The sequence below is a fragment of the Ascaphus truei genome, chromosome 4 (genome assembly GCF_040206685.1).
Source record: "Ascaphus truei isolate aAscTru1 chromosome 4, aAscTru1.hap1, whole genome shotgun sequence".
Taxonomy (NCBI): Eukaryota; Metazoa; Chordata; class Amphibia; order Anura; family Ascaphidae; genus Ascaphus; species Ascaphus truei.
This window is the reverse complement of record NC_134486.1, coordinates 398,772,676-398,797,622: the sequence shown is the minus strand read 5'-3', so window position 1 is coordinate 398,797,622 and position 24,947 is coordinate 398,772,676. Positions and strand designations below refer to the sequence as shown.

The window sequence follows — 24,947 nt, the reverse complement described above, 5'->3', positions numbered from 1 at the left end:
AAAATGAATCAGACATGTCAAGCTCCACACACAACACCTACCTCCCCTCGCACACCTAAATTCACACTCAGCTCATTTTCCCCTGTGATTGAGTCTGGGGTCTCCACTTTCCTCTCACCACACACCCTGCCCCCTTCATCTTATTCATTCACATCTCCTTCGATCCCTCTCTGGCACACTAAGACCCACTCTTACTCTACACCTCCTCCCTTTGTGAACTAATACAATATTTTGGCTTTTAGTATCATCTCTATGTCAATGGCATCCAAATGTACCTCTCCTCCTGTCTCGTGTTACCAACGGTATAGCTTCAACATCCACAATGTCCCACTGTTACCTGTCCAGACCAGAACATACTCTTTCTCCCACTGCCACCCCTATACCCAAACTGTAATTCACTATCAGTAACACCACTAAATCATCAACACCTCAAGCCTGCTGTCTAGGGTTCATCTTTGACTCTGATCTCTCCTTCAAGCTCTCATGAATTTCTGCTCTCTTCATACACATACATATGTACAGGATACACACTTTTCTCACTCATGATGCAACTAAAATCCTAATTCACTCACTCATCTTGTCCTGCATTGACTACTGCAAACTTCTCCAAGCAGTCCCACTCCACTTCTGATGTTCAACTATGCAAATCGCTACCCTGGCTTCCCATTTCCTCTAGAAATTTGAAACTCGAGCTCCCCCTGACATCTCAGCCTTCAACCCAAAATATATACCTTAATGCCCCCTCGATGCCCCCTTCGTTCTGACCATGACATTCAACTTTAATACTGCCTTATTTCCTCTTCCTGACTCCCACCTACAAACCTTCTCCCGTGTTACCCCCTCCCTCTGACATTTCCTACCACGTACCATCAGACTCTCCCCCAGCTTTTAGACATTTTAAAACTTATGTAAACTTACCTTTTCAAGGAAGTCTGGCATACCTCAAACATTCATCTCCCTCCTCCATTCCCTCCAACCACTCAGGTACCAGATGTGTTGATGAATCAATCTCCAGTCCATGTAACACCCCCTTACATCCCCACGCTCAAACCATAATGGGTTGGACCATACTCCAACCCGAGGTAGACTCCATCCCACAGTGAGCAGCCACTTTAGCGTTTTGTTTCAACATTGTCCCTCATCCCCTATAGATTGTAAACTCTCACAAGTGGGACCCTCATTACATCTTTTTATCTGTTTGTGCATGCTTGTCCTTATTTGTATGTACAGTCGAGCCAACGAGTATTCTAAAACTTGCCTTAAACTAGCCAGGTACAGTACATGCTGGGTACATTTCAGTGACATTTCTGCAGAGACTAATGGCCCATCGGATTAACACAGCAGGGGTTCCTGGCAGTCCCATTCAGTTTGAATGGGACTGCCAAGGACCCCCACTGTTAATTCGATGGGCATTAGTCTGTCTGCAGAAATGTGTGAAATGTTGCAGCATGTACCTGGGTCTTTTTTGGAGATTTGCCCCAGGTTTGTTTTAGAATAATCGTCTGCACTACAGTAAACTCTGTTTATGTAATGATCAAATCTCTGTAACCCCCGCTGTGATGCGGAATATGCTGTTACTTTGCAAATAAAACATACTGGACACCTAACAAGCTCCTATTGAACCCCCAAAATAACCACAACATATATATAAGCATATGAGTGTCACAGAGGAGTGCTACTGAGCATGGCAATATATATTTAAAACCAGAGACAAAACATAAAACACAGACAAAGCTCAGTTTTAGCACATCCAGTGAAACTCATACACGGTACGAATTGGGGGTTCAATAGGAGCTTGTTAGGTGTCCAGTATGTTTTACAATTGTTGTTCAGCTAGTCTTGGCTGATTGGAGGGTGGCAACCTCCTACCTAATTGTAGCTCACCCCCTCCCACATTTAAATGGTTAAGGGCTCACTCCATAGCATCTTCCACTCAGGGGAACTTGCGTGCTTGCAGTATGGTTGTGACAACTCTAATACAGAGTGCTTTTCCTGGTAATGTACAGGTTAATAAAAGCTTCAATCAGACTTAGAACTTTGCAACTAATATTGACAGATTTACTATAAATCATTCTTCCTGTTATTACACAGGTTATTAAGAATTTATATTAGCGTTAGGGACCCCTGAATTGTGGTCTGCCGTGCAGTTGGCTCAGGGGCTTACAACAATTTTGGCCAAAAATGTTAAACTGAAAGACCAATTTACTTAATAGATATTTATACATATATATTTAGGCACTGTACCGTGTATGAGTTTCACTGGATGTGCTAAAACTGAGCTTTGTCTGTGTTTTTGTTCTGTCTCTGGTTTTAAATACTTTGCAAATAAACAATAATAATAATGTTTGGTGTGCCTCACGGTATAACAAATGAGGTCTCAAACATCCATTGACAATGCTTTTATTATGGGCTGTTTTTGGTTTTCTTTTGACCTGTTAAGAATATTTTCCACCTGCTGTTTGTCCACAGCGATATATATCAGACAGAAAAGGAGATTGTAAAAGATAAGGAGAGGAGCAACCGCCAACGCCCCCCCAAAATTGTGGAACCACCTCCCATGCAAGAACCTCCTCCGAAGGTAAGGGGGGGTTAATTTATTGCTGCCCTTTATGAGGCGAAAAAGTCCTTAAATTAGTGTTTTCTAAAACCCTTGTTACCAAAGGTACAATAACGTGGTGACCATTTTGCTTGGTGACCATTTTGCTTGGTGACCATTTTGCTTGGTGACCATTTTGATTGGTGGCCATTTTGCTTGGTGGCCATTTTGAGTGGTGGCCATTTTGCTTGGTGACCATTTTGCTTGGTGACCATTTTCAATTGTGAGCCATGGCTTCCTGCCCAAGATCACAAAGAGAGCTGACAGGGATTATCTCTAAATACATTTTCCATTCCCTTTTCATTCTGTCAGAAACAAATCTACACAGGTTGGTAGAGAGCAAAACTGGCTATTAATCCTAACAATTTTGAAAAATTCATGAAAAGGAATGTCACTCTCTTTTATTTTGCCAGATTTACTGTCTCAGTTTTGTGAGCAAAATAATTGTTTTTACAATGTTCTGGATAATACTGTAACTATAGTATCTACTGTGTAAATGTTCTCATCCGCAATGTGCTTTTATGATGTATCAAAAATGTCTGTTCTGCATCTTCCAACTTTTTTTTTTCCATCTCATGATTTAAATGAATAAATGTTTTTAACTAACTTTTTTTTTTTTCCCATTTTTTTTCTTGATTCAGCCAAGCCGTCCAAAATATAAGGCTTCAGCACCAGGAAATTTGCTAGCGCCGAAGCTGCAATTTCAGGTAATAATCCCCTGAGTTCTGTTTCATTTCACACGTGAAGGACATGATTGGGAAGATTTATCTCTGGCTGCAAAACTTGAGATACAATGGCACCAGATTTATCAGAAAATAAGGTCTTAAACGGTGCAGTAGGGTTTTTTTTTTTTTTTGCTTTGATTAAATATGACGCTGATTTTTTGCTTTAAGATTGTCACAGTTTTGTAGGTGGGAGACATTAGCACAGATGTAGCAGGACTTCTTGTGTCCGGCACCGGGTTAAACAGTGTTACCGCAGGAATGGCTGGACTGGTACTGGAGGATTATTGCTGTGGGGGATCTGATCAGGAAGCAAGGACCCCCCCCCCACCCCCCCGCACCCACCACAGCGATGAGACAGCAGCACCATCTCCGGATATGCGGCTAAAAGCTTTTTCAGCTGCAGCTCCAGAGACCGTTAAACCTGCTACAGTACATCTGTACATTGACCCCTCTGTGCTAGTACGCTTAGTAACGTCTTAACCTGATACGTTGATATTTTTTACGGTATACATATTTTAATATGTCACTAAACTAATTTAACATAATGAAATTGGGTTTATTCCCTACGGCACAGAAAATCAAATGAAAGTAAATAGACGTTTTTCTGTGCTTGAGCTAAGTTGGCCCAATTAGATTTAATAACCCCCAGTATCTCTCAATTCTCATCAGGCCAAATTCTTTATAGACACAAACGTCAAATCTAGTACAAAGTTATTTTTTCCTTTTTATGAGTGAAATTACCCAGCAAAAGTGAAGAACACAATACAAAACTTCCTTCAGTATCGATGTGGGGCAATTGTAAAGAATGAATGGGGAATTCTGGGGGGGGGGGAGATCAAGACAATTGTGAAGAAAAAATAGAGCAAAGAGAGACATGTATCCATTTGCTCCACTCTATCAATGTACTTGCTTATATTATTGTCTGCATGTACAATATGTGAAGGGTCAATAATGGTGTTATCTGGTGCACATGCTATCATGGAGTGTATCAAATATTGCATCTGTGGTACTCCATTCTCTTCCTCCTATTTGCACAAAAACACTCAAGGTCTGATGTGGTGTTAACCTCCCTTGTAAGACACTTACCTAACAAGCTTTTTACCTATAATGCAACAGAGAGTTACAATGGAGCCACTGAACTCAAAGGGGCCTATTCTAGCAGCTTCGGTAAGAAACTCCTCAAGCTTTTTGAGCAGTTCCCATACGATTTGGCAAGTTTGATATTCAAAAAGCGCCGATAACCTGCCAAACTCGTTCGGGAAGTGCATCTTCCCGGTCGGTCTCGCTCCTGCTCAAACACACCGAGCGGCAGCTGAAAAAAAGCAAAATGGCGCCTTTTTGATAATATCACGTTATTCTAGTATCCCTGATAATGTTATCGAGACTCTCAAATAGCGAGCTTATCACTGATCTCATCTCGCTATCCCAAGGGTGGCGAGATGGGATTTGAGACTAGGACTTAAAAAATATATTTTTTTTTCCTGCATCGGATTGAAGCCAGAAGTCTCCGGAGCTGATACACATTAATATCAACTCCGGAGACCCCCTGCTTCAATCCAGTGTAATAAAAATACATTTACAGGCAGCTTCATTAGCTTAGTGGCTAACCGCTAAGGCAATGAAGGGGTTAAATACTAGTGCCCAGTTTATTGTGGGTAGCAGGGGTGGGTGAAGGTGGTATTTTGCAGTGGGTGTTTAGGCCTTGCGGGCAGGTAGCGGAGCAGGGTATCAGATTCTTTCTGAATACCGTGGTAACACAAATGACAAACCGTTCAAGATGGCAGCAAAGTTATCGAAGCTTCTAGAATAGGCCCCAAACACTGTTCTTTGCATTAATACATCTCACCTCATCTGTGGAAGAAAGGACAGAGAAGGATTCATTATGTCCGGTCCAAGCAGAATGACAGAATGTTGTATGTACTGTAGGTGTCTGCCAGATCCTAAATACTGTATCATTTTACAAATTCATCATATATTCAATAGACTGATAATAGAATAGAACTCAAAGATTTGTTACCATTTGCTTTTCTTACAGATAGATATTTGGTAACTTTAGATTTGAGAATATTTAGAAACATTAGACAATGGGGATATGTAGCAATGTTTATATTTTTTTGTCACTAAATTCATGTAACAAAATATGTAAAACTTAAAAAAGTTTACAGTACATCGAAGAAACTACAAGGAGGAATTAAAGTCTTGAAATCAAATAAATAAATGACACTGTAAATTCATGAACAACTTTTTATTGTTCCAGTAAATGCTTTACTATTCTCTACAACTAATGCAGCTGTTACAACTCAAAAATATCATAGTCGGTTCAATCAAAATGCTCTAGAAAAGAGACTATAAAAATCACCAAACCTATATCTTTTGATCCATCCCCGGTCTTAATCAAGAGTCCACTAAAAGCATGACTCAATACCAGACATGTTATAACTCAATTATAACATAATAATTAGGAGTTTTCATATCTAATATCCTGCTAGCATATCTGATGAATAAATCTCTGCAGTCGTGAAAGCTTATGCACAATAAGTTAGTATACTCAATAAGTAAATATACTCAATAAGTAAGTATAGATGTACGATAAAGTATCTGTTGTCTAAATTTAGCATAGGTTGAACTTGTTGGACGTACGTCTTTTTTTCAACCTCATCTACTATGTAACTATGTAACAAGACAGCCCTGTATGATTGATATGCTGGTCCATTAAAGGGTATCATAACCTATTAATGATTTTACTCTTTCCAGGACCAATACGGCTATTAGCACCTATCAATAAACTGCTGTTAACTGGAGATGGGCAAAAAAAAGGGCGAGTCGCCTTTTCCAGAATATTTTTTTTTTTTATCATTGACAATCAAATCTGCGGATTCCGCGGGCGGATTTTAAGAATCCAATTCAATCTATTTGGATTCTTCAAACCTACCAGCAGATTGTATCCAATGGCGGTTTTGGATTCATCCGCACGGATTGAATTTGGCCCAATCCGTCGCCGAATTTGACACTGCGGCACGGATGTTTAATGGAAAGCTCGGGAAATTCTGCGGATTTTGACCGTTTTGCCCGTCGCTGCTGTTACCCAAAACATTATGTAATCGTAAACCCCCGATTTGAAAAGAAGTTTTTGTTTAGGATGAATTCTACGAGAAAAGTGTTATGTTGTGATAAGACTTTTTGGATTGAAGACATTTACAGAGAGAAGGAAACCTTATCTCCATGTGCCAGGAATGCAGCGTCCGAGATATGGGATTCTAAATGACAAAAGTGCAAATGGTGCAGTAATTACAGTACTCTCTGCACAAGTTACAACGTGGCATTTTGATTAGATTCTTCTAGCTTGAATGGGTGGAACATCTTCAAGTTTGTGGGGCCATTTAACACCATTATTTAGCATTTATTTATGCAGTGAAAACTTATTGTTCTTGTGCAAGAAAATACATGAAGTAGGATTCGGGAAGTAATGTGAATGAAGTGATGTAAAAATAACATAATAAACAAATAGAATAATGTTAATGTGAACTGACTCAGACAATTGCACACAGAGCAATTGTTTTTTAAATCAAAAGAGAATTATAAACGTGTGCTACAAAAAGGCCCCAATAAGTTGGTTCTGCCAAGTAGCCTTCTAGTAAGTGCATAAAAATACACAAAAAGGATAGAGATCGCACACACACGTTAACTCTTTTGTTTCAAAAGGAGAACTCTTGCAGAGGAATGGATAGCGCATGGGTAGCCAACCTCAGCCCTCCAGGGCCAATAACAGGGCAGGTATTCCAGATATCCCTACTTCAGCACAGGTGGTGCAGGCTTAGACCGAGCCACTGCTTGAGCCACCTGTGCTGAAGCAGGGATATCCTGAATACCTGACCTGGTAGCTCTTGAGGACAGGAGTTGGCCAACCCTCAGTTAAACATATTCACAGCAAAGGGGGCAGTATCCCCTTTGTCAGGTATATTTGCTGGGTGTTTTTGCTGAACTTGCTCCTGTGTGCCGCCCTTTATCCTTACTGGTACAGGAGGTAAGGAGGTTCCTGCTGGCAAGCAGCTTAGCCTCGTTTCATGCTGGGACTGATTTTTCATTTCATCAGACTTTGTAAAGCTGTTAAAACTCTGCTGAAGCTTGTATGCTGTGTTGCTCTTGTTGAATGCAATTTCAGGGTTTGTTGTCTATGCAGTATGTGCTTTCTCTGTGTGCTTTTGTTGTGCTGCTGCTAATTGTGTGTCTCTGTGTCTGTGCTTCGCACCCTTACTGCACAGGTGCCTGAGAGCCTATGTGCCAGCTCTCCCACGCTCTGTAGTCCAACAGAGTACCAATCTCCACTTGACTCTTCACATAGTCCACCACTCCTGCGTCATAGCATCTTCAAACGTCGCAGCATGAGGGTAAGGCTTGCATGCTTTGCATTTGCTACCCATGAAAGTCATTGCAACATGTGGTCATAGTCCCTATAGTGGTTGTACCTATAGTATGATGGGGTGTATACACTGAGTCTAATACGTAGATCAGATTGGTGTGATGAAAGGGCCTTTCTGGATAGATCAACCTTGCAACCTTGGTCACTCTCGCCTACTTATTGTTACCCCAAGGAAGAGGACTTTGTCAAGCCCAAAAGCAAGGAAGAAGCCCAGAAACTGTGGGAAATTGAGCGAGCGAAAATGATGGCAATCTTAAACCGGCAGCAGAGGCAGATGATGGAGGACAATAAGTGGCTAAAGCAAGAGGAGAGATCACTGGTGAGTAATGCAAAGGAGAGAGCTCATGGAAAGGCAAAGGGACCCCTATCACTAATCCTTTAGCACGTCATCTAACTATTCTCACATGCTCTTACCAAGTAAAGCTGTTCGGCATGCATCCAGTCTGGCTCCAGTTAAATAGATTACCTACATGTTCCTTCACTGGGATTACTGAATCGCTATATTTTTATATTAATTTCACAGTGATTAAGATATAATAACCAATCTCTCCGTGGTCTTCTTTCAAATATTCCAACTATGCTGCTATAGAATTTTGAATTGTCTCTGTCTGGATGTATTGATGATAGAGTTCGTGGGCAGCATTCTGTGCAACCCCTTGTGGCAGCCACGAGCCCAACAATACTATCGACATGTGTCTGCTGCTATCACTGACCTTAGTATTAGTGTTTTACTCTTGCATAACATAGAATAAAAACGTGTACAAGCTCCAGGAGGTCTAGGAAAAATGCCTAAATAGCAGTCAAAATATATTAAAAGGAGTTGACACCGGGAAATAGGGATTATAGGGCAAAGCAGTAACGCAATAATGGCGGATTAATGGGGGTAACAAGGAGGGAACACAATGGGGACAATGGGTTGTGATATGCAATCACTGAGTCCCCCTAGCCCCGGCAATGCCCGTGTGGAGTACCCTCTACTCACGATGAAACACCGCATTGATCCCCCTCCTTCCAGCTGCTGCCCTGGCGCTGCCAGAGGCGTCTCCTTCAGGCATCCGGTGGTGAAACAGATCCTTCTCAGACAGTAACAGAAAAAGGTAAGGATCGAATATCCAGTCGCTCCATAACACAAAACATAGGCACTCACCAGCAAAAAGAAGTTAAAAAATCAGCTTTATTAAACTATATAAAAAACAAAAAAGAAACAGTGCTAACTACTCTAGGAGTAGTTAGTACTGTTTGTTTTTTTTGTTTTTTATGTAGTTTAATAAAGCTGATTTTTTAACCTCTTTTTGCTGGTGAGTGCCTATGTTTTGTGTTATGGAGCGACTGGATATTCGATCCTTACCTTTTTCTCTTACTCTTGCATAGTCCTAGGGGGTAGCAAAAGAACTAAAATTAGCCGGACATATAAAAGGCACCTCCAGATGATATAATCTCACTATAATAAAATAGGGAAGAACGTGCCCACCTACCTACTGAATTATTTCTCAGGCCCTGAAAGCACGAACTGCATGCATTGGAGCTATCAGGACACCTATACTTACCCCTAATATTGAATAAGCTATTGCTGGTCAGACACCAACACCTTATCACCAATAGGTGTGTTTCACATTGGTTTGCGTAGACTCATATAAGGATATGGGGCAGTTTGAGAACTGACATCTCAGTATTTAAAATGCCTCACCTTGATTTATAGAGGCGTCAAAGCTGTATACCAGCGCTGTTTAGGTTTTAAATTATGTTTTCTTGAATTTAATAAAATGTATTTATTTGTATGTAGCCATGTATAAAAATGGTTTCCAGTTCTTTGTCATGCTGGCAGTAAAACCTGGTAAGTGGGCAGGATTGCCAGCATCAATCATGGAGGTTTGCCCTCACACTCTGGTGAAGTGTCATATGTATACAAGGGGAGTGGTAACATGCTCTGTGTCCACTATTAGTGACATAAGAGGTGTGGCTGTTTTCAGAGTCTATATAAGACACAGCACTCACAAAAGTTAGTGGTTCAAGTTGGTTAATCAAGTGTGCTTTGTAGTGGATGGAGTTCAAGTTCAATGGATCAGTGATGGTCCAGTTTTGGAGGTCTGCAGCAGTTAAGGCTGTCAGATATAATCAATAGTATCTGCACTGTGATCAGGGACCTGACGCAGGTGGTGATTTCCCTGAGGGGAGAGGTGACCCAACTCCATTGGGAGGGAAGAACTTTCTGAAGGGATGTGCAGCAAGGGAATGAGCGGCTGAGTACGACCGCTGTGAGGGGCAGTCTGCCTATGATGATAATAAAGATGCCCTTATTCACCGAAACCCTCATGTGTGAGTGTGGAGTTACTCAGCAGAGGAAGGCACCAAGAAGGAGTTCCTCATCAGATACATCCCCCTGCGGCCGCAGAGGTCCTGATGAGGTGGAGGCGCTGCATCAGATGTGAGTAGGACTCAATCCCTACTACCTCAGATACCTGTCATGCTGATATCCCCATACCATCCAAGCGGGAGACTCAGGAGTCCTGTAAGCCAGCAGGTGCACCACAACATACAGACATGTAATGGGGACCGGTTAGACCACAGGGGCCAATGTGAGATTGGGTGGGTCCAGAAAAACCGTTACATGTACTTATATTATTAATGGAGGTTGTGTGCATCACATGGGATTCCTTTCTCTCGTGTCTCCATGTATGCCCCTTTCCCCTCCAGTACGTTTATAGAGATTGAGCTGAGCAGGGACCACCCCTCTTGCACCTTCTCCGTGATATACAGAGACACACCTGTTAGTAAGGCTAAGGCCAGGTCACGCCGCTGTAACGCGCGCCCGCGCTTTTGGCGGCACGTTCAGCCGATTCCCCGGTCTGCAGCTCACTGCAGGAGGAGAGACCGGGGGGGAGTGGCAGAGGAGTGACGGGGGCGCGGCCATGACGTCACCCAGCAGGTTCGCCCTCATTGGCTGAACCGCTGGGGGGCGCGCCGTATCGCTCGACGCGAGTCCTGCTCTCAATTCTATTGAGAGCAGGAGTAGCTCTCGCGCGAGCGCTGCGGCCCCCCCTCGCAGCGGGCCCGGCGCCATTGCGGGGAGGGCTCTCGTGCGCGCGGCGGACACTGTAGTAGGCAGCGGGGGCAAGGCCTTACACTGGTTAAACGGCTTCAGCTTTAAATGTAATGGTTGAGACAAGATGAAGGGGCCATGCTGGAAGTATGAAGATGCAGCACTGCCTTGCAGGCCCCTCTGGCAGCGTAGGGTTAATAAGTGCCTCTGGGCATACAGATGTAGCTAGACTTCTTGTCTCCCATGCCGCGGCCACCAAAGTGAGAGTCCACGGCATCGGAGACCGTCTATGCCGCGGTCCCGCTGCAGGGGGTCCAAACTTCCGACTGGGACCCCCTACCGCGGCAATTCTCTGGCGTCACAACCACTGCGGTCACTTGAAGACAGTTCGGTTGGCCACATCTGTATACCTATATACTTATGTGAAAAAGGAGTGGGTTGGATTACAGAATAGAAAGAACATACTGTGTGCTAGGGATTTTTATTATGTGTGCGTAGGATAGATGTGTAGAGTTTAGAGATGTGCAAAGCGTTCCACAAAGCATTCGCACGCTGAGACGCAGCTCGGACGCAGAAAAAAAGGGCCCATTTTGCATGTGTTGGGTACTTGGGCGAGATATTGTATTTTTCAAGTCCCGCTCAGCGACATACAGTATTTTGGAATTACCATGAATTCACAGCTTTACCAACAAGTTTACCATATGTTTAATATAGTTGTAATTATCATGCGCAAAGCAATATTATTTCTTTAAGGTGCACAGTAGTTAAAGGCTCATGCGGAGTTTGGAAACAATAGAGCAGCTATTCCAAAGCTGCAGCGATCAGGGCTGCGTTGTACGAAAGGAAATTTACAGTGGAGAGCAAGCAAAAGAACTATTTCTCCATGTTTGGAGACTTCAAGGTGAAGTCCCATTAAAAGAAGGTGAAAAGCATAGAGCAAAGGCAATTTGTACAACATTCATTTGCGGTAGTTAGTGGTCATGGTTATACATTTTTATTTTGACCGTTTCGCTTCATGAGGAGCGTAGCTTTGAACATCTGGACTCCAGCGCTGATTAATTAGGCAGTTGAGCTGGACCTCAAATACAGCATGCCAGCTCTCCAATGAAGCATTCTGCGCCTGTAGAAGTCGGGGAAATGCAGAAAGACAAGGAGTGGAATATAATTGGTACTGTGCTGGCTGGGGATTATTATATTACCATGTTCTGGTGTGGAGCAGAAAAAAGAAGGTTTGTAAGGTCAGGGGGATGCTTTGAAAAACAGCAATCCCTCTGGACCATGCTGATAGCAGAGGTGAAATCTATAATGTGAAGGAGGCTAGTGAAGGTACAATAGGGCTATATTCTGCCAAGAGCACTTGATTAAAAATGTACTGCTGACCATCTGAGTTCCTTGGGGCACATGCACAGAATATTAAACATTTTAAATGATATATATATAGAGAAAGCATATTATATATATATATATATATATATATATATATATATAATATGCTTTCTCTCATATATATATATATATATATATATATATGAGAGAGAATATTTTATATATATATATATTTCTGTCATTCATTTTATTTAAACATACGACATATCCAGTTTAAACTGAAATATTTGGACAATTGTTAGTTCTAGAAATTAATTGGGGTAACGAGGTCTTAGGTGATGTGTGTTTGTCTTCAAATCTTGCTCTCCATTGTAATTTAATTTGCATTATCCATCCACTGAAAAACTAAAGAGCACACCAAGAAAATAGAGCATCTCGGAAAATGTAACATTCCCTTTAATATTCATGTCGGACAATTGGAGAACAATGGGTTAAAAAAGTGTGTGTGTGTAAAAGGCTCCAGAGAGTAGCCAAAATGTTAGGCCAATTAAAGACACTTTTTTTTATATGTATGTGTGCCTATCCATTTGGTTTCTATCTATCTATCTACACAGTGCTTGACAAATCACCCAAAAATCTACTCGCTGAACCAAAAATTCTACTCGCCCCTAGCCTCGCTTTTTAAAAAAAGAATTTGAATACATTCCTTGTAAGAACTAATAACAAGATTTGTTTTTGACGTAACAGTTTATTTATTGTATTACATTTATACTTTACTACAATTAGTCCTTGTTGCATAGTTACATGTGTGTGTGTGTATCAGAATGATCTCAGTAATCTAGAAAAAAAAAGCCAGATCTGAATGACTAGTTCCCTGAACCCCTTAACCAGTGTCTGGATGCCCCCCGCTTCACAATATCTAAAAGCAGCAATCCCGCCTGGGATCTTACCTGATCTGCAGTCCCTCAATGTCCAGGTACCCTCATTCCCGCAATGTTATACATTGGAGGGGAGGTGTTCCCGACCTGTCTTCTGGGTTAGGGGGGATTCTGAAGTTTCCCGTGTGAAGGTTGAGAGTCAGATCTGGAAGAAAGCAGTTTAGGTTATTTCGGTGTAGGTATAGGGCAGTTAAGATATATACTGTAGGGTAAATAAGATATCCAGATCCAGAGAGGGAGACAGAGAGCGCGGACGACCGTATTTGTCGAGGACTAACTATATATATATATATATGCAGGTCAACCCCCTTATAACGCTGTGCTTGGGGTCCAAAGAATCACATTGCGCTATAAGCGGATAGCATTAGAAATAATGTACAATTGTATGCATTGTACAATAAAGTATTTAAAAGACCAATAATCGTGTTGGTAAAGTATTCACCGATACAAAAATTGGGAGCCACGCTTGCATCGCGTTATAAGCGGATTTGCGTTGTAACGGATCGCGTTATTATGGGTTTGAGCTGTATACACACACACACCCACACACACACACACACACACACACACAAGTTCTCCTTATTTCCTGTGTAATGGATCCATATAAATTGTGCAGTACAGTAAAATGGGAAATGGGAAACTTTTGTGCTCTCCTTCAAATCAAATACCTTGATTGTACAGCAGGTTGTGATACCTTTCAGGGGCCAACACTATGTTGCCTCATAGATCAAACGTCTGCATAGTGTGCAGGGCTTTTGAAACTTCATAGGTTTCTTCTTCAATTTTACATATTATGTAAACCATAGCAGAAACCTAAGGTTTCAAATGCTCTGCAAACAATAGTTTAATCCATTTCAAACCCTAATGCTGGTTGCTTAAAGTAGAGATGGGCGAACCAGTTTAAATCTGTTTCCCTGATTTTTTTTCAGACCAAATCCGTCCCCCCCACCAAAATCCATTTGCGGATTGGGCACTAAAAAAAAAACGAGTGGATCATTCCCAATCCGCTATTGGATACAATCCGGACCGATTCTTAAGAATCCGGTTCACGGACTCCACAATTCGTGTCCGAATTGTTTAAAGTTAACACACTGATTAATCCCCAGAGAGAGAGAAAGAGATACACCCCCCTAACCTAACCCCACTCACGCCCTGCGGAATAATCCGTGTCTGGATTTGTAACTGTCCAGCCACATATTTTTGCTTGCTCTCTAAAATAAACGAATCAGGAACTTCGGATTTGCCGGATCCGTGTAAATTCGTGGACCAAAGAAACTGTCCGATCCAAGGCGGAAACAAATCCACGAAATCCCTCATCTTCACCTATATGGTATCACATACAATACAACAAGTGTACATTTCTCCAGGACCCGTACGCCTGCTACAGCAGTGGCCAACTCCAGGACCACCAACATGTCCGATGAATGACTGAGGCACCTGCGCGGAAGCAGGGATGTCCTTAAAACCTGACCTGTTGGTGGCCCATTAGAACTTGGAACTAGCTACTGTACTAATAAAGTGTCAGCCTCACTTCTGAATTTTTTACCTCAAATCCTTGTTTATCAAAGTGATTTAATACGAGTGATTTAAAAAAATAATGATGACAAGTAACCAAATGTTTGGAGGGTTTTTACCATATTTAGCTCATCTCTTTTGTGATAACTGTTTGTGTGAACCACATACTGTAGCTCTAATCCAACTGGCAGCCCAAGCATAGTATTTCTGTTGATTTTGGCAAGTAACTATGATACCATAATTATCCAAATGAGTAAGAGTCAATAAGTATCAAATACAATTAAAACTTCATATAGTCAGTTTATAACAAAAATGTACTATTTTCATAGGACTTGGGTAGAGCTTTAAGGGTGATATCATCTTTAAGAAAGCAAACAGTATTAAACTCTCTATACAAAACATATCTTGTCTTATGTCAGCTATTACAATACTGTGTGGGATGACCCAACCTGTCCACTTTTTTGCCCTTTTATGGGGGTTTTCATAGATCCCCCAATTAAAGGAGGAATTATTCTGCATTCTAAAGTGTTTGCATGTGTGTTCTGCCCACTTTATTCATAGCATCGTGTTTCAGGCAGTGGCAAAGAAACAGAGCAAACAGCAGTAAGAAATAGTTTACACTTTAATGTTCTGTCAGTAATGATTTTGTTTTGGGATCACTTACAGTAGGTCCATATAGCATAGCTGTTTGTGTGTCGAATATACAGCCTTGTATAAAGTGGTTAATGATAAACAACTCTCAGATGGTTCCTTTGAGAAGTGGCAGATGGAGAATTAGACTGCAAGCAACTAGATAAGGAGAAGCTAGCATTCCCTCCAGACTTTCTGCGGCTCGCTTATGACATCTGTTCTCTGATGGAATATCTTCCACTTCCACTGTAATCTGTTGCACTTCTGTTTCTTGGCTGGAGTCTTGTGTTTTGCATGGGCCTAAAACATGATGTAATCTTCCAGCAGTAAGGGGTTAAATGGTGCTCTCTTCTCCTCTCTTTCATCTCCCCCTCTTTATTTGGACCTCTCCTTTCCTTTCTCCCGCTTCCTCTCCTCCCTCGCTCCTTCCCGTCTCCCTTCCCACCCTCCCCTCTCCCTTCCCACCCTCCCATCTCCCTTCCCACCCTCCCTCCCCTCCCTCCCCTCCCTCCCTCCCCTCCCTCCCCTCCCTCCCCTCTCCCTTCCCACCCTCCCCTCTCCCTTCCCACCCTCCCCTCTCCCTTCCCACCTCCCTCCCTCTCCCCCTCCCTGTCCCTCCGTCTCCCTTCCCCACCTCCCTTCCTTTTTCCTCTCCCTTCCTTCCTTTCTCTCTTTCCCTCCGGGCTCTCCCCCTCTCTCCCTTTCTCTTCCTCCGTCCTAATAAATGTCACTTTGTTTTGTCTACAGGATCCAAAGATGCAGATGAATGACAAACCTCCAGAAGTAAGTAGCATTTTGCAAATGGACAGATACTGTTAGCATGTTGCGCAGTTAAATAACCCATAAATAAATAACCTTTAGACCAATATTTACTAAAGTATGCTTTGCCAGATTAAAAAATCCGACGCCCATAGGCACTTACCTTAGTGCCGCTTCCTCCTGCAGCGCCGCCCTCCTTCACCCGCTGTGATGTCACATGGCGTTGCGTTGCCATGGCAACGTGACACCACGTGCCGTTGCAGCATCATTTGACGCCGGGATGTGGAATAAGGAGGATGTAAAAACGTTACAGAGGCCTCACGCTCTCCCCCCGGACATCAGTGGGGAAGAGAGTGGGGCCACTGTATATGGTGGGGAAATGTTCTGCCCTAGTCCCGTGCTTTATGGGAAATCCACCACTGGACACCTGCCAGTATAGTGAGGACCTCTTACTTCTCATTGAAGGGACTGAGCCGTAAGGTGTCTCCCAGCACGGAGATGTGTATAGTCTTGTGAAGTTGCACCGTTTTGTAAATATGGGCTTTAGTCTTTTTGGGTACGCCCATGTTTGCCTTTTTTTTCTCTCTACTCAAACCTGCCCCCATCTCCCTGCCCCCATCTCCCTGCCCCCATCTCTCTACCGTTTCCTCTCATGATTTTCAACCTTTTTTTTGTGTTCTTGCCCCTTTCCATTCAAGCTGCCGAGCCCCCTCTCTCTCTCTCTGCCTTCACACGTCCCTTGAAAGCCCACCTTGGTGGCCTCCTTCGCTACTTTGCAATGCAGTGCCCTCCATTTCAATAGCCCGACAACATTGACAACGACCCCACCTTTGTGTCATTCACCGAACCAGGGGTGGGTAACTCCAGTCCAGGTTTTTAGGATACCCCTGCTTCAGCACAGGTAGCTCAATCAGTGGCTCCGTCAGAACGATTGAGCCACTTGTGCTGAAGCAGGGATATCCTGAAAACCTGACCTGTTGGTGGCCCTGAGGGACTGGAGATGGCCACCCTAGATGTAAACTAATGCAATTGTATGTAACTCTAGCCGTTATAGGGATACCAATATACTAATATACCATTGGAGGATTTGGCTGTGACATGTGAGAGTGGGCTAAGGCCGTGCCTATAGTGCCGTCGATGGCGACACGGCGGGTGACGTTACCCGTCGCCGTTGCCACCGGCGAAAGTTATGTTTCGCTGGGCAGCGGGGTCGCGGGTTCCCGACAATTTGATTTGATCACGTGACGCGACAGCCCTTGAAAAATCAAATGTTGCCGGCTTCCAGCTACCGCGACGGCGACGTCACTTTGTCATCGTCGCACACACTATAAGCGCACGCGGCGGTGGCAATGTATTTGTTTTCGGGCGACGTCGCATCGCCGGCACTATAAGCGCGGCCTAAGATAAGAGATTAAATAGATCAACTTCTAAGAAAAAACTATTTGTGTAAAGTCACGGGGGGCTTTTAGTGTTCCCAAAATCTATCAGATGTGACTGGTGTATTATATTTAATAGTATATACATACTGTACATACAATATAGCTATACGTGAGAAATATGCGTACTGTATGTGCCTCACTACATTATACCGTTCAGTCATTTAGACATTTGATTTTCTACCATTTATGAACTGTCAGAACCCTATAAAAATGTATTATCACTTCATACATTCCCTTAAAAATGTATTGGGACTTTGAGGAAACCCACCCCACTAATGACATGTATGTAGAGATACTGTACATGCTGTGGCAGGGCTTCTACTTTTTAAGTTGACTTACAGCTTTCTATATTACGTACCGTATGCTTCAGCACAATACAATATCACAACGAATACCCTTGTGGATTAATCGCATTCAAAATATGGGAAGTTAAAATGATTGGGTCTTGAAGAATACAATTCCCACTGTTCTCAAACGTCTCCGTTAACCGGCGGTAATCTCCAACAGAACCCCAGAGTTCCACAAACAAAGTTTGGGAACAACTGAGGGAGACCATTGTGATTGTCCTAGAGGCATGTATGACATCACATGTATGACATCACATCAAACCAGCAAAACATGAAAAATCCTATATTTTATTTTGTTAATAAATCGGTTCTGTAGTATTAGATAATACTATCTGCATTTTTTTTAACTCCTAATGCCATTTGATATTTTTATGTACTGATCATCCTTTGGTTGCTACAGAAACCATTTAGAAAGTCATATCCACTTCCTATTTTGAAACAGGCTCTCACACACACCTTTTTGAGCTCTGCCCTTTGGCAACAAAGTATCACAAACAGATCTGTTGCTGGGTTCCAAACAGCAGACGGTCTCTTACTCTGAAAGCTGTAACAAATAATGTGTTACACCGAGTAATATAATGTTACATTGCAGCTGCAGCATTTCACAGAATGCAGCAGAAAGTTAGAAGGCGGCCATTTTGTTAGGCACACAATCAGGATTTGTAAAGATTTATGGCAGGAGCACCAAACGATTGCCAACTTAGGCAAGAATGTAGGCATACATTGGCACAGGCTTTACATATAAAAAAAAATAAGGGGAAAAGGGGGGGGGGGGATGTTGTAATGCTGCTTCAAATCAGTAATAATTCTGGGCACAGTACGCCACGGGGATACCGGGCACGTCACATGGGTGCATTTGTTGATGAAAGTTGTAGCAGTCTTGTTGGCGACGGTTCAACTGGAGTCAACTCCTCTCTTAAATATGTGGTATGAAAAATGAGTCAACCGCTTCACTTGTCTTTTAGCCATGTATAGAACGAGAAGGATAACAGAAGATGTTTTACTCTGTGGTAACAACCTGTAAACGTGTGTTTCTTTCAGCCCCTCCCTGAGAAAGAAGCTGCATACAGTGAGTAACAAGAATGTAACATGTTTACCTTGTAATAGACCAAAGGTGGCCAACTCCAGTCCTCAAGGGCCACCAATAGGTCAGACTTGAAGGATAATCCCTGCTTCAGCACAAGTGGCTCAGTGGTTGACGGAGCCACTGATTGCGCCACGTGTGCGGAAGTAGGAATATCTTTAAAACCTGACCTTTGGTGGCCCGTTGAGGACGGATGTTGGCCATCCCTGTAAAAGACAATAGACTGTATTAATGTTTAACTCTCACTGATTTTTTGTGGGGCCCCCTGGTTTGGAGTCGGCCTTACTGATTTCTCTTAAGCGGTCCCATAGACTCCAATGTTTTCTAAGGGAAGAAATAAATACCTCTGTAAATCTCACCGATTACAGTCTTTGGAGGTTGACGTCTCTGAATACAAGCTGGCTGGCGATAATGGGGCGGTAATCCTGTCAGACCATTAGGCACAATGTGAAACCCAGTGACTTGGAAAGGCGCTTAACAACTATAAAGGTGCTCAAAAAAATAAAATTAAAAGTTTGTGAAACTGACGAATTCTCTCAACCTTCCAGGGAATATGCACTGATTCCCTTACAACAGTTTAGGATCCAGGGCAGGAAGGGAGCAGCATCATCAGGAACACCCAGAAAAAAAATACAAAACTCATCATAGTGTGGTATGAAAAATAAATATATGTCAATATGTGAAACTTGGCTCTTTAGATAACCTACTTACAAAATGTAAGATATATAATAGCAGGTTTGTAATTGTGATGGATCTTTGGAAGATCTTGCCTGACACCACCCCTATCTGATGTATGCTGCTGTTTGCTGCAGCCCAAAACCTGAGGTGTCCAAAGATCCATCACAATTACAAACCTGCTATTATATATCTTACATTTTGTAAGTAGGTTATCTAAAGAGCCAAGTTTCACATATTGACATATATTTATTTTTCATACCACACTATGATGAGTTTTGTATTTTTTTTCTGGGTGTTCCTGATGATGCTGCTCCCTTCCTGCCCTGGATCCTAGACCATTAGGCACGTCAGACTAGTCAGGGTTTCAAGCTCTCCTGACTCAAACAGTAATGGGGCAATTACAGACAGGAAGTGTCACAGCTGGAAGTCATACCATTCAAAACACTGTATATACAGAAAGATAGAGGGCCATGTTTAGTACGTGGTGCTATAAGACACCTTCTGGCACTACATGTTACCTTATGACCCATTGAAGTGAATAGGCTATGTATGTGTCTTTTGGCACCAGAAGGGGCCTTGTGGAATAGCACCACTTAGGAAATATGGGCCAATGTGCTTTTGGCTCCAGTAGGTACTGTAACATCCTATACAACTGTTTTTCAGCCAGTGTTCCTAGGAGCCCATAGGTTCCCCGGGCATCCCTAAAGGATTCCCTGTCATTTTCTGGTCATTTGAAAATGGTATCAAATACAGAAACATTTACAATGCATCTGATCTAAGACGCACTATTAGAGAGGGTCGGGGCTCCTTACAATGTATCTGATCTCAGACACGTTATTAGAGGTGGTTGGGGTTCCTTCCAATGCATCTGATCTCAGACGCACTATTAGAGAGGGTCGGGGCTCCTTACAATGTATCTGATCTCAGACACGTTATTAGAGGATGTTGGGGTTCCTTACAATGCATCTGATCTCAGATGCACTATTAGAGAGGGTTGGGGTTCCTTACAATGTATCTGATCTCAGTCACGTTATTAGAGGATGTTGGGGTTCCTTACAATGCATCTGATCTCAGACGCACTATTAGAGAGGGTTGGGGTTCCTTCCAATGCATCTGATCTCAGACGCACTATTAGAGAGGGTCGGGGTTCCTTACAATGCATCTGATCTCAGACACACTATTAGAGAGGGTTGGGGTTCCTTACAATGTATCTGATCTCAGACGCACTGTTAGAGAGGGTCGGTTCTTACCTGCTGTCAAATTCTGTGTTGCAAATTGTAATACCCATGGCACAGCATCTTGTGGTGTTCGTGTCTCTATAATCTCACGGGCTCCTACAAACTTGTGCAGAATGCAGCGTTCTGGTAACTGTCATTACTATGAGTCCAGAGACAGCATTTTTTCATAGTTCTGTGCAAGATGTTTAGATTTGTAACCAGAAACCATGTAAATGACTTACAGAGCCCCATTAAACATAACTCAGAAGGCTATTGTTACCAAACACAGCATCCTGATGGAGGGCAATCTGTCCCATCTCCAATATGTCGTAGAACAGGGGCGACCAACTCCAGTCCTCAAGGGCCACCAATACTTAGGGATATCCCAGCTTCAGCACAGGTGGCCCACTGATTGAGCCACCTGTGCTGAAGCAGGGATATCCCTAATACCCGACCTGTTGGTGGCCCTTGAGGGCTGTAGTTGGCCACCCCTGCCCTTGAATATCACACCAGAGAGAACCGTGAAGCTGGCTACATTAGTAGTTATTCAAACCGTATGAAGAGATTTAATGTCAATTGATTTTGCGTTGATTAAACAAATATACCATCATTCTCACACAGTACATCTGGCTTCTTTTCTTTGTAGCTGAATTTACAGTCCCACCACAAAAACCTCCCAGGCAAGGAGCACAGGTAGGCAGAAGAGGTCCCACGTTCTTCTCCTCCTTATTAGTCACTGTGGCAGCTATGCCTGTCACTGTCTGATCTTACAGTATGTGATATGATGGGGATTGTGGACTTTACTCAGCCAAGTACTGTATAATACTGGTGAAAGGCAAAGTACTGTAGGCTTGCACTTTTTTAACATACAGTATCAAACGGAAAATGTGTTGCCACCTGTGCATGTTATATACACAATAAATGCATAACCTAGACCAGGGGTGCTCAACTCCAAGCCTCAAGCCCACCTACAACAGGTCAGGTTTTCAGGATATCCCTGCTTCAACACGGGCGGCTCAATCAGTCCCCGCTTCAGCACAGGTGTCTTTGACCGAGCCTCTGACTGAGCCACCTGTGCGATATCCTGAAAACCTGACCTGTTGGGGGGCTGGAGGATTGGAGTTGAGCATCCCCGACCTACACGAAATCTGCATGTTATATTTTGGGGGGGGGTTGCCAAATTTTTGCCAAAGTAGATATTTTAGAATATCTGGATATTTGAAAACGTTCTTTGGCAAAGACTATGTTAATGTTAACTATACTTCCACATAATTATATATAGGGGTTTTATAGAGAGTCAAAAGTTGAGCAAAAGGTACATATATTCAAAATAGAATTCAGGAACTTCATATGCTCATTGTGTGTATCAAGTGTGCTAAATATTCTCTCAGGTGTGCAATCATTAGAACGGCTTCTGGTTTTCACAGTCTCTACAGCCTACTCCTACTGCTAACCTGGACCGCACAGACGACCATGTGTACCAAAGTGTAATGGAACTGGTGAAATCGGTGCTGCAACTGAAAAATGACATCTACCAACTCCCCCCCGAGGGGTATGTGAGCGTTGTGAAGGTGAGAGCAGAACCAAAAGCATTGGATCACAAACATGCAATGATTGAGAACAACAAAGTCAGCACCTCTCTGCTCCATGTTACCTGGATATACTGTTAAAACTTCTGCATGAGGCAAACAGGTTTAAATTCCAAAACATATCTATTTATCATGTTTAAATTCAAAAACATATCTATTCATCAATCTTCCCTCATTCTCCCTCCCCTTCTCCTCCCTTCCCCTCTCCCTCCCTTCCCCTCTCTCTCCTTTCCCCTCTCGCTCCCTTCGCCGCTCTCTCCCTTCCCCTCTCCCTCCCTCCTCCTTTCCCTTCCCCTCTCTCTCCCTTCCCTCTCCCTCCCTTCTCCTTTCCCTTCCCCTCTCTCTTCCTTCCCCCTCCCTCCCTTCCCCCTCTCTCCCTTCCCCTTTCTCTCCCCCTCTCTCTCCCTTCACCTCTCTCTCCCTTCCCCTCTATCTCCCTTCACCTCTCTCTCCTTTCCCCTCTCTCTTCTTTCCCCTCTCGCTCCCTTCCCCTCTCCCTCCCTTCCCCTCTCCCTCCCTTCCCCTCTCTCTCCTTTCTCCTCTCCATCCCTTCCCCTCTCGCTCCCTTCCCCTCTCTCCCCTTCCCCTCTCCCTTCCCCTCTCCCTTCCCCTCTCCCTTCCCCTCTCCCTCCCCCTCTCCCTCCCCACTCTCCCCCTCCCCCCCTCTCCTTCCCATCCCCTCTCTCCCTTCCCCTCTCCTTCCCATCCCCTCCCCTCCCCTCTCCCTTCCCCCTCCCTTCCCCTCTCCCTCCCTTCCCCTCTCCCTCCCTTCCCCTCTCCTTCCCCTCTCCCTCCCTTCCCCTCTCCCTCCCTTCCCCTCGCTCCCATCCCCTTTCCCTCCCTTCCCCTCCCTTCCCCTTTCCCTCCCTTCCTCTCTCTCTCCCTTTCCCTCTCTCTCCCTTCCCCCTCCCTTCCCCCTCCCTTCCCCCTCCCTTCCCCCTCCCTTCCCCCCTCCCTTCCCCTCTCCCTTCCCCTCTCTCTCCCTTCTCCTCTCTCTCCCTTCCCCTCTCCCTCCCTTCCCCTCTCCCTCCCTTCCCCTCTCCCTCCCTTCCCCTCTCCCTCCCTCCCCCTCTCCCTCCCTTCCCCCTCCCTTCCCCCTCCCTTCCCCCTCCCTTTCCCTCTCCCTCCCTTCCCTCTCCCCTCTCTCTCCCTTCCCCTCTTCCTCCCCCTCCCTCCTCTCTCCCTCCCCTCTCCCTCCCTTCCCCTCTCTCTCCCTTCCCGTTGCTCCCTTCCCCTCTCCCTCCCTTCCCCTCTCCCTCCCTTCCCCTCTCTCTCCCTTCCCCTCTCTCTCCCTTCCCCTCTTTCTCCCTTCCCCTCTCTCTCCCTTCCCCTCTCTCTCCCTTCCCCTCTCCCTCCCTCCCACTCTCCCTCCCTTTCCCTCTCCTTTCCTTCCCCTCTCCCTTCCTTCCCCTCTCCCTCCCTTCCCCTCGCTTCCTTCCCCTTTCTCTCCCTTCCCCTCTCTCTCCCTTCCCCTCTCCCTTCCCGTCTCTCCCTTCTCCTCTCTCTCCCTTCCCCTCTCCCTCCCTTCCCCTCTCCATCCCTTCCCCTCTCTCCCTTTTCCTCTCCCTCCCTTCCCTCCCTTCCCCCTCCCTTCCCCCTCCCTTCCTTCCCCTCTCCCTCCCCTCTCCCTCCCTTCCCCTCTCCTCCATCCCCTCTCCCTCCCTTCCCCTCTCCCTCCCTTCCCCTCTCCCTCCCATCCCCTCTCCCTCCCTTCCCCTCACTCCCTTCCCCTCTCCCTCCCTTCCCCTCTCCCTCCCTTCCCCTCTCCCTTCCTTCCCCTCTCCCTTCCTTCCCCTCTCCCTCCCTTCCCCTCTCTCTCCCTTTCCTCTCTCTCCCTTCCCCTCTCTCTCCCATCCCTCCACCCTTCCCCTCCCTTCCCCTCTCCCTTCCCCTCCCTTCCCCTCTGTCTCCCTTCCCCTCTCTCTCCTTCCCACTCCCTTCCCCACTCCCTTCCCCCCTCCCTTCCCCCCTCCCTTCCCCTCTCCCTTCCCCTCTCTCTCCCTTCTCCTCTCTTTCCCTTCCCCTCTCCCTCCCTTCCCCTCTCCCTTCCCCTCTCTCTCCCTTCCTCTCTCCCTTCCCCTCTCCCTCCCTTCCCCTCCCTTCCCCTCTCCCTCCCTTCCCCTCTACCTCCCCTCTCTCTCCCTTCCCCTCTCCCTCTCCCTTCCCCTCGTTTAACAACATTGCACAAAGGAAAGCCACATTTAATAAGCTACATCTGTGAATGTAGAGCAATATGGGCATTCATGGATACAGATTTTTTCCTTAAATTGAGTCATTTAAATATAGTTTTCAGCGGTACCGACCCATGTGACGGCAACCACATAACTTTCAGTTGTCATACATAAATATTCTGTATAAAATATGCATTTTCCCCTCATTGGTGAGGATTTCTAATGCTCTATTTTTTTATTAGTTACAGTCTAAGCTTTATGGAGCAGGGACTCCTATTCCACAATAATTGCTTTGATCTATTCTGCCCGTATCTGTATTATTTTTTCCAGTTATTGTGTCTCTAAAGCTCTGTATACAGCACATGGTACTATATAAATGTCTATGACCAAATTCACACATACACTAAACTTTAGTAGAGGGTTTCCCAAACTTTTTTTCCCGTTACCCGGTTATTTTTTAACTTCTTTTTCGT

General features: G+C 44.4%; 1 protein-coding gene across 2 annotated transcripts in view; it reads left to right on the top strand.

Moving 5' to 3' along the window:
* Positions 1–24,947, top strand: part of PTK2B (protein tyrosine kinase 2 beta) — a 219,192-nt gene that overhangs the window by 175,956 nt on the left and 18,289 nt on the right. The window contains exons 22-29 of one of the 2 annotated variants that reach the window (XM_075598619.1): positions 2,470–2,578; positions 3,238–3,303; positions 7,584–7,709; positions 7,914–8,060; positions 15,938–15,973; positions 18,777–18,804; positions 21,361–21,407; positions 22,142–22,285. In XM_075598619.1, the coding sequence (XP_075454734.1) occupies positions 2,470–2,578; positions 3,238–3,303; positions 7,584–7,709; positions 7,914–8,060; positions 15,938–15,973; positions 18,777–18,804; positions 21,361–21,407; positions 22,142–22,285 (703 nt within the window). The remainder of the gene's footprint in view (positions 1–2,469; positions 2,579–3,237; positions 3,304–7,583; positions 7,710–7,913; positions 8,061–15,937; positions 15,974–18,776; positions 18,805–21,360; positions 21,408–22,141; positions 22,286–24,947) is intronic. The other variant, XM_075598620.1, reaches the window with a different exon arrangement.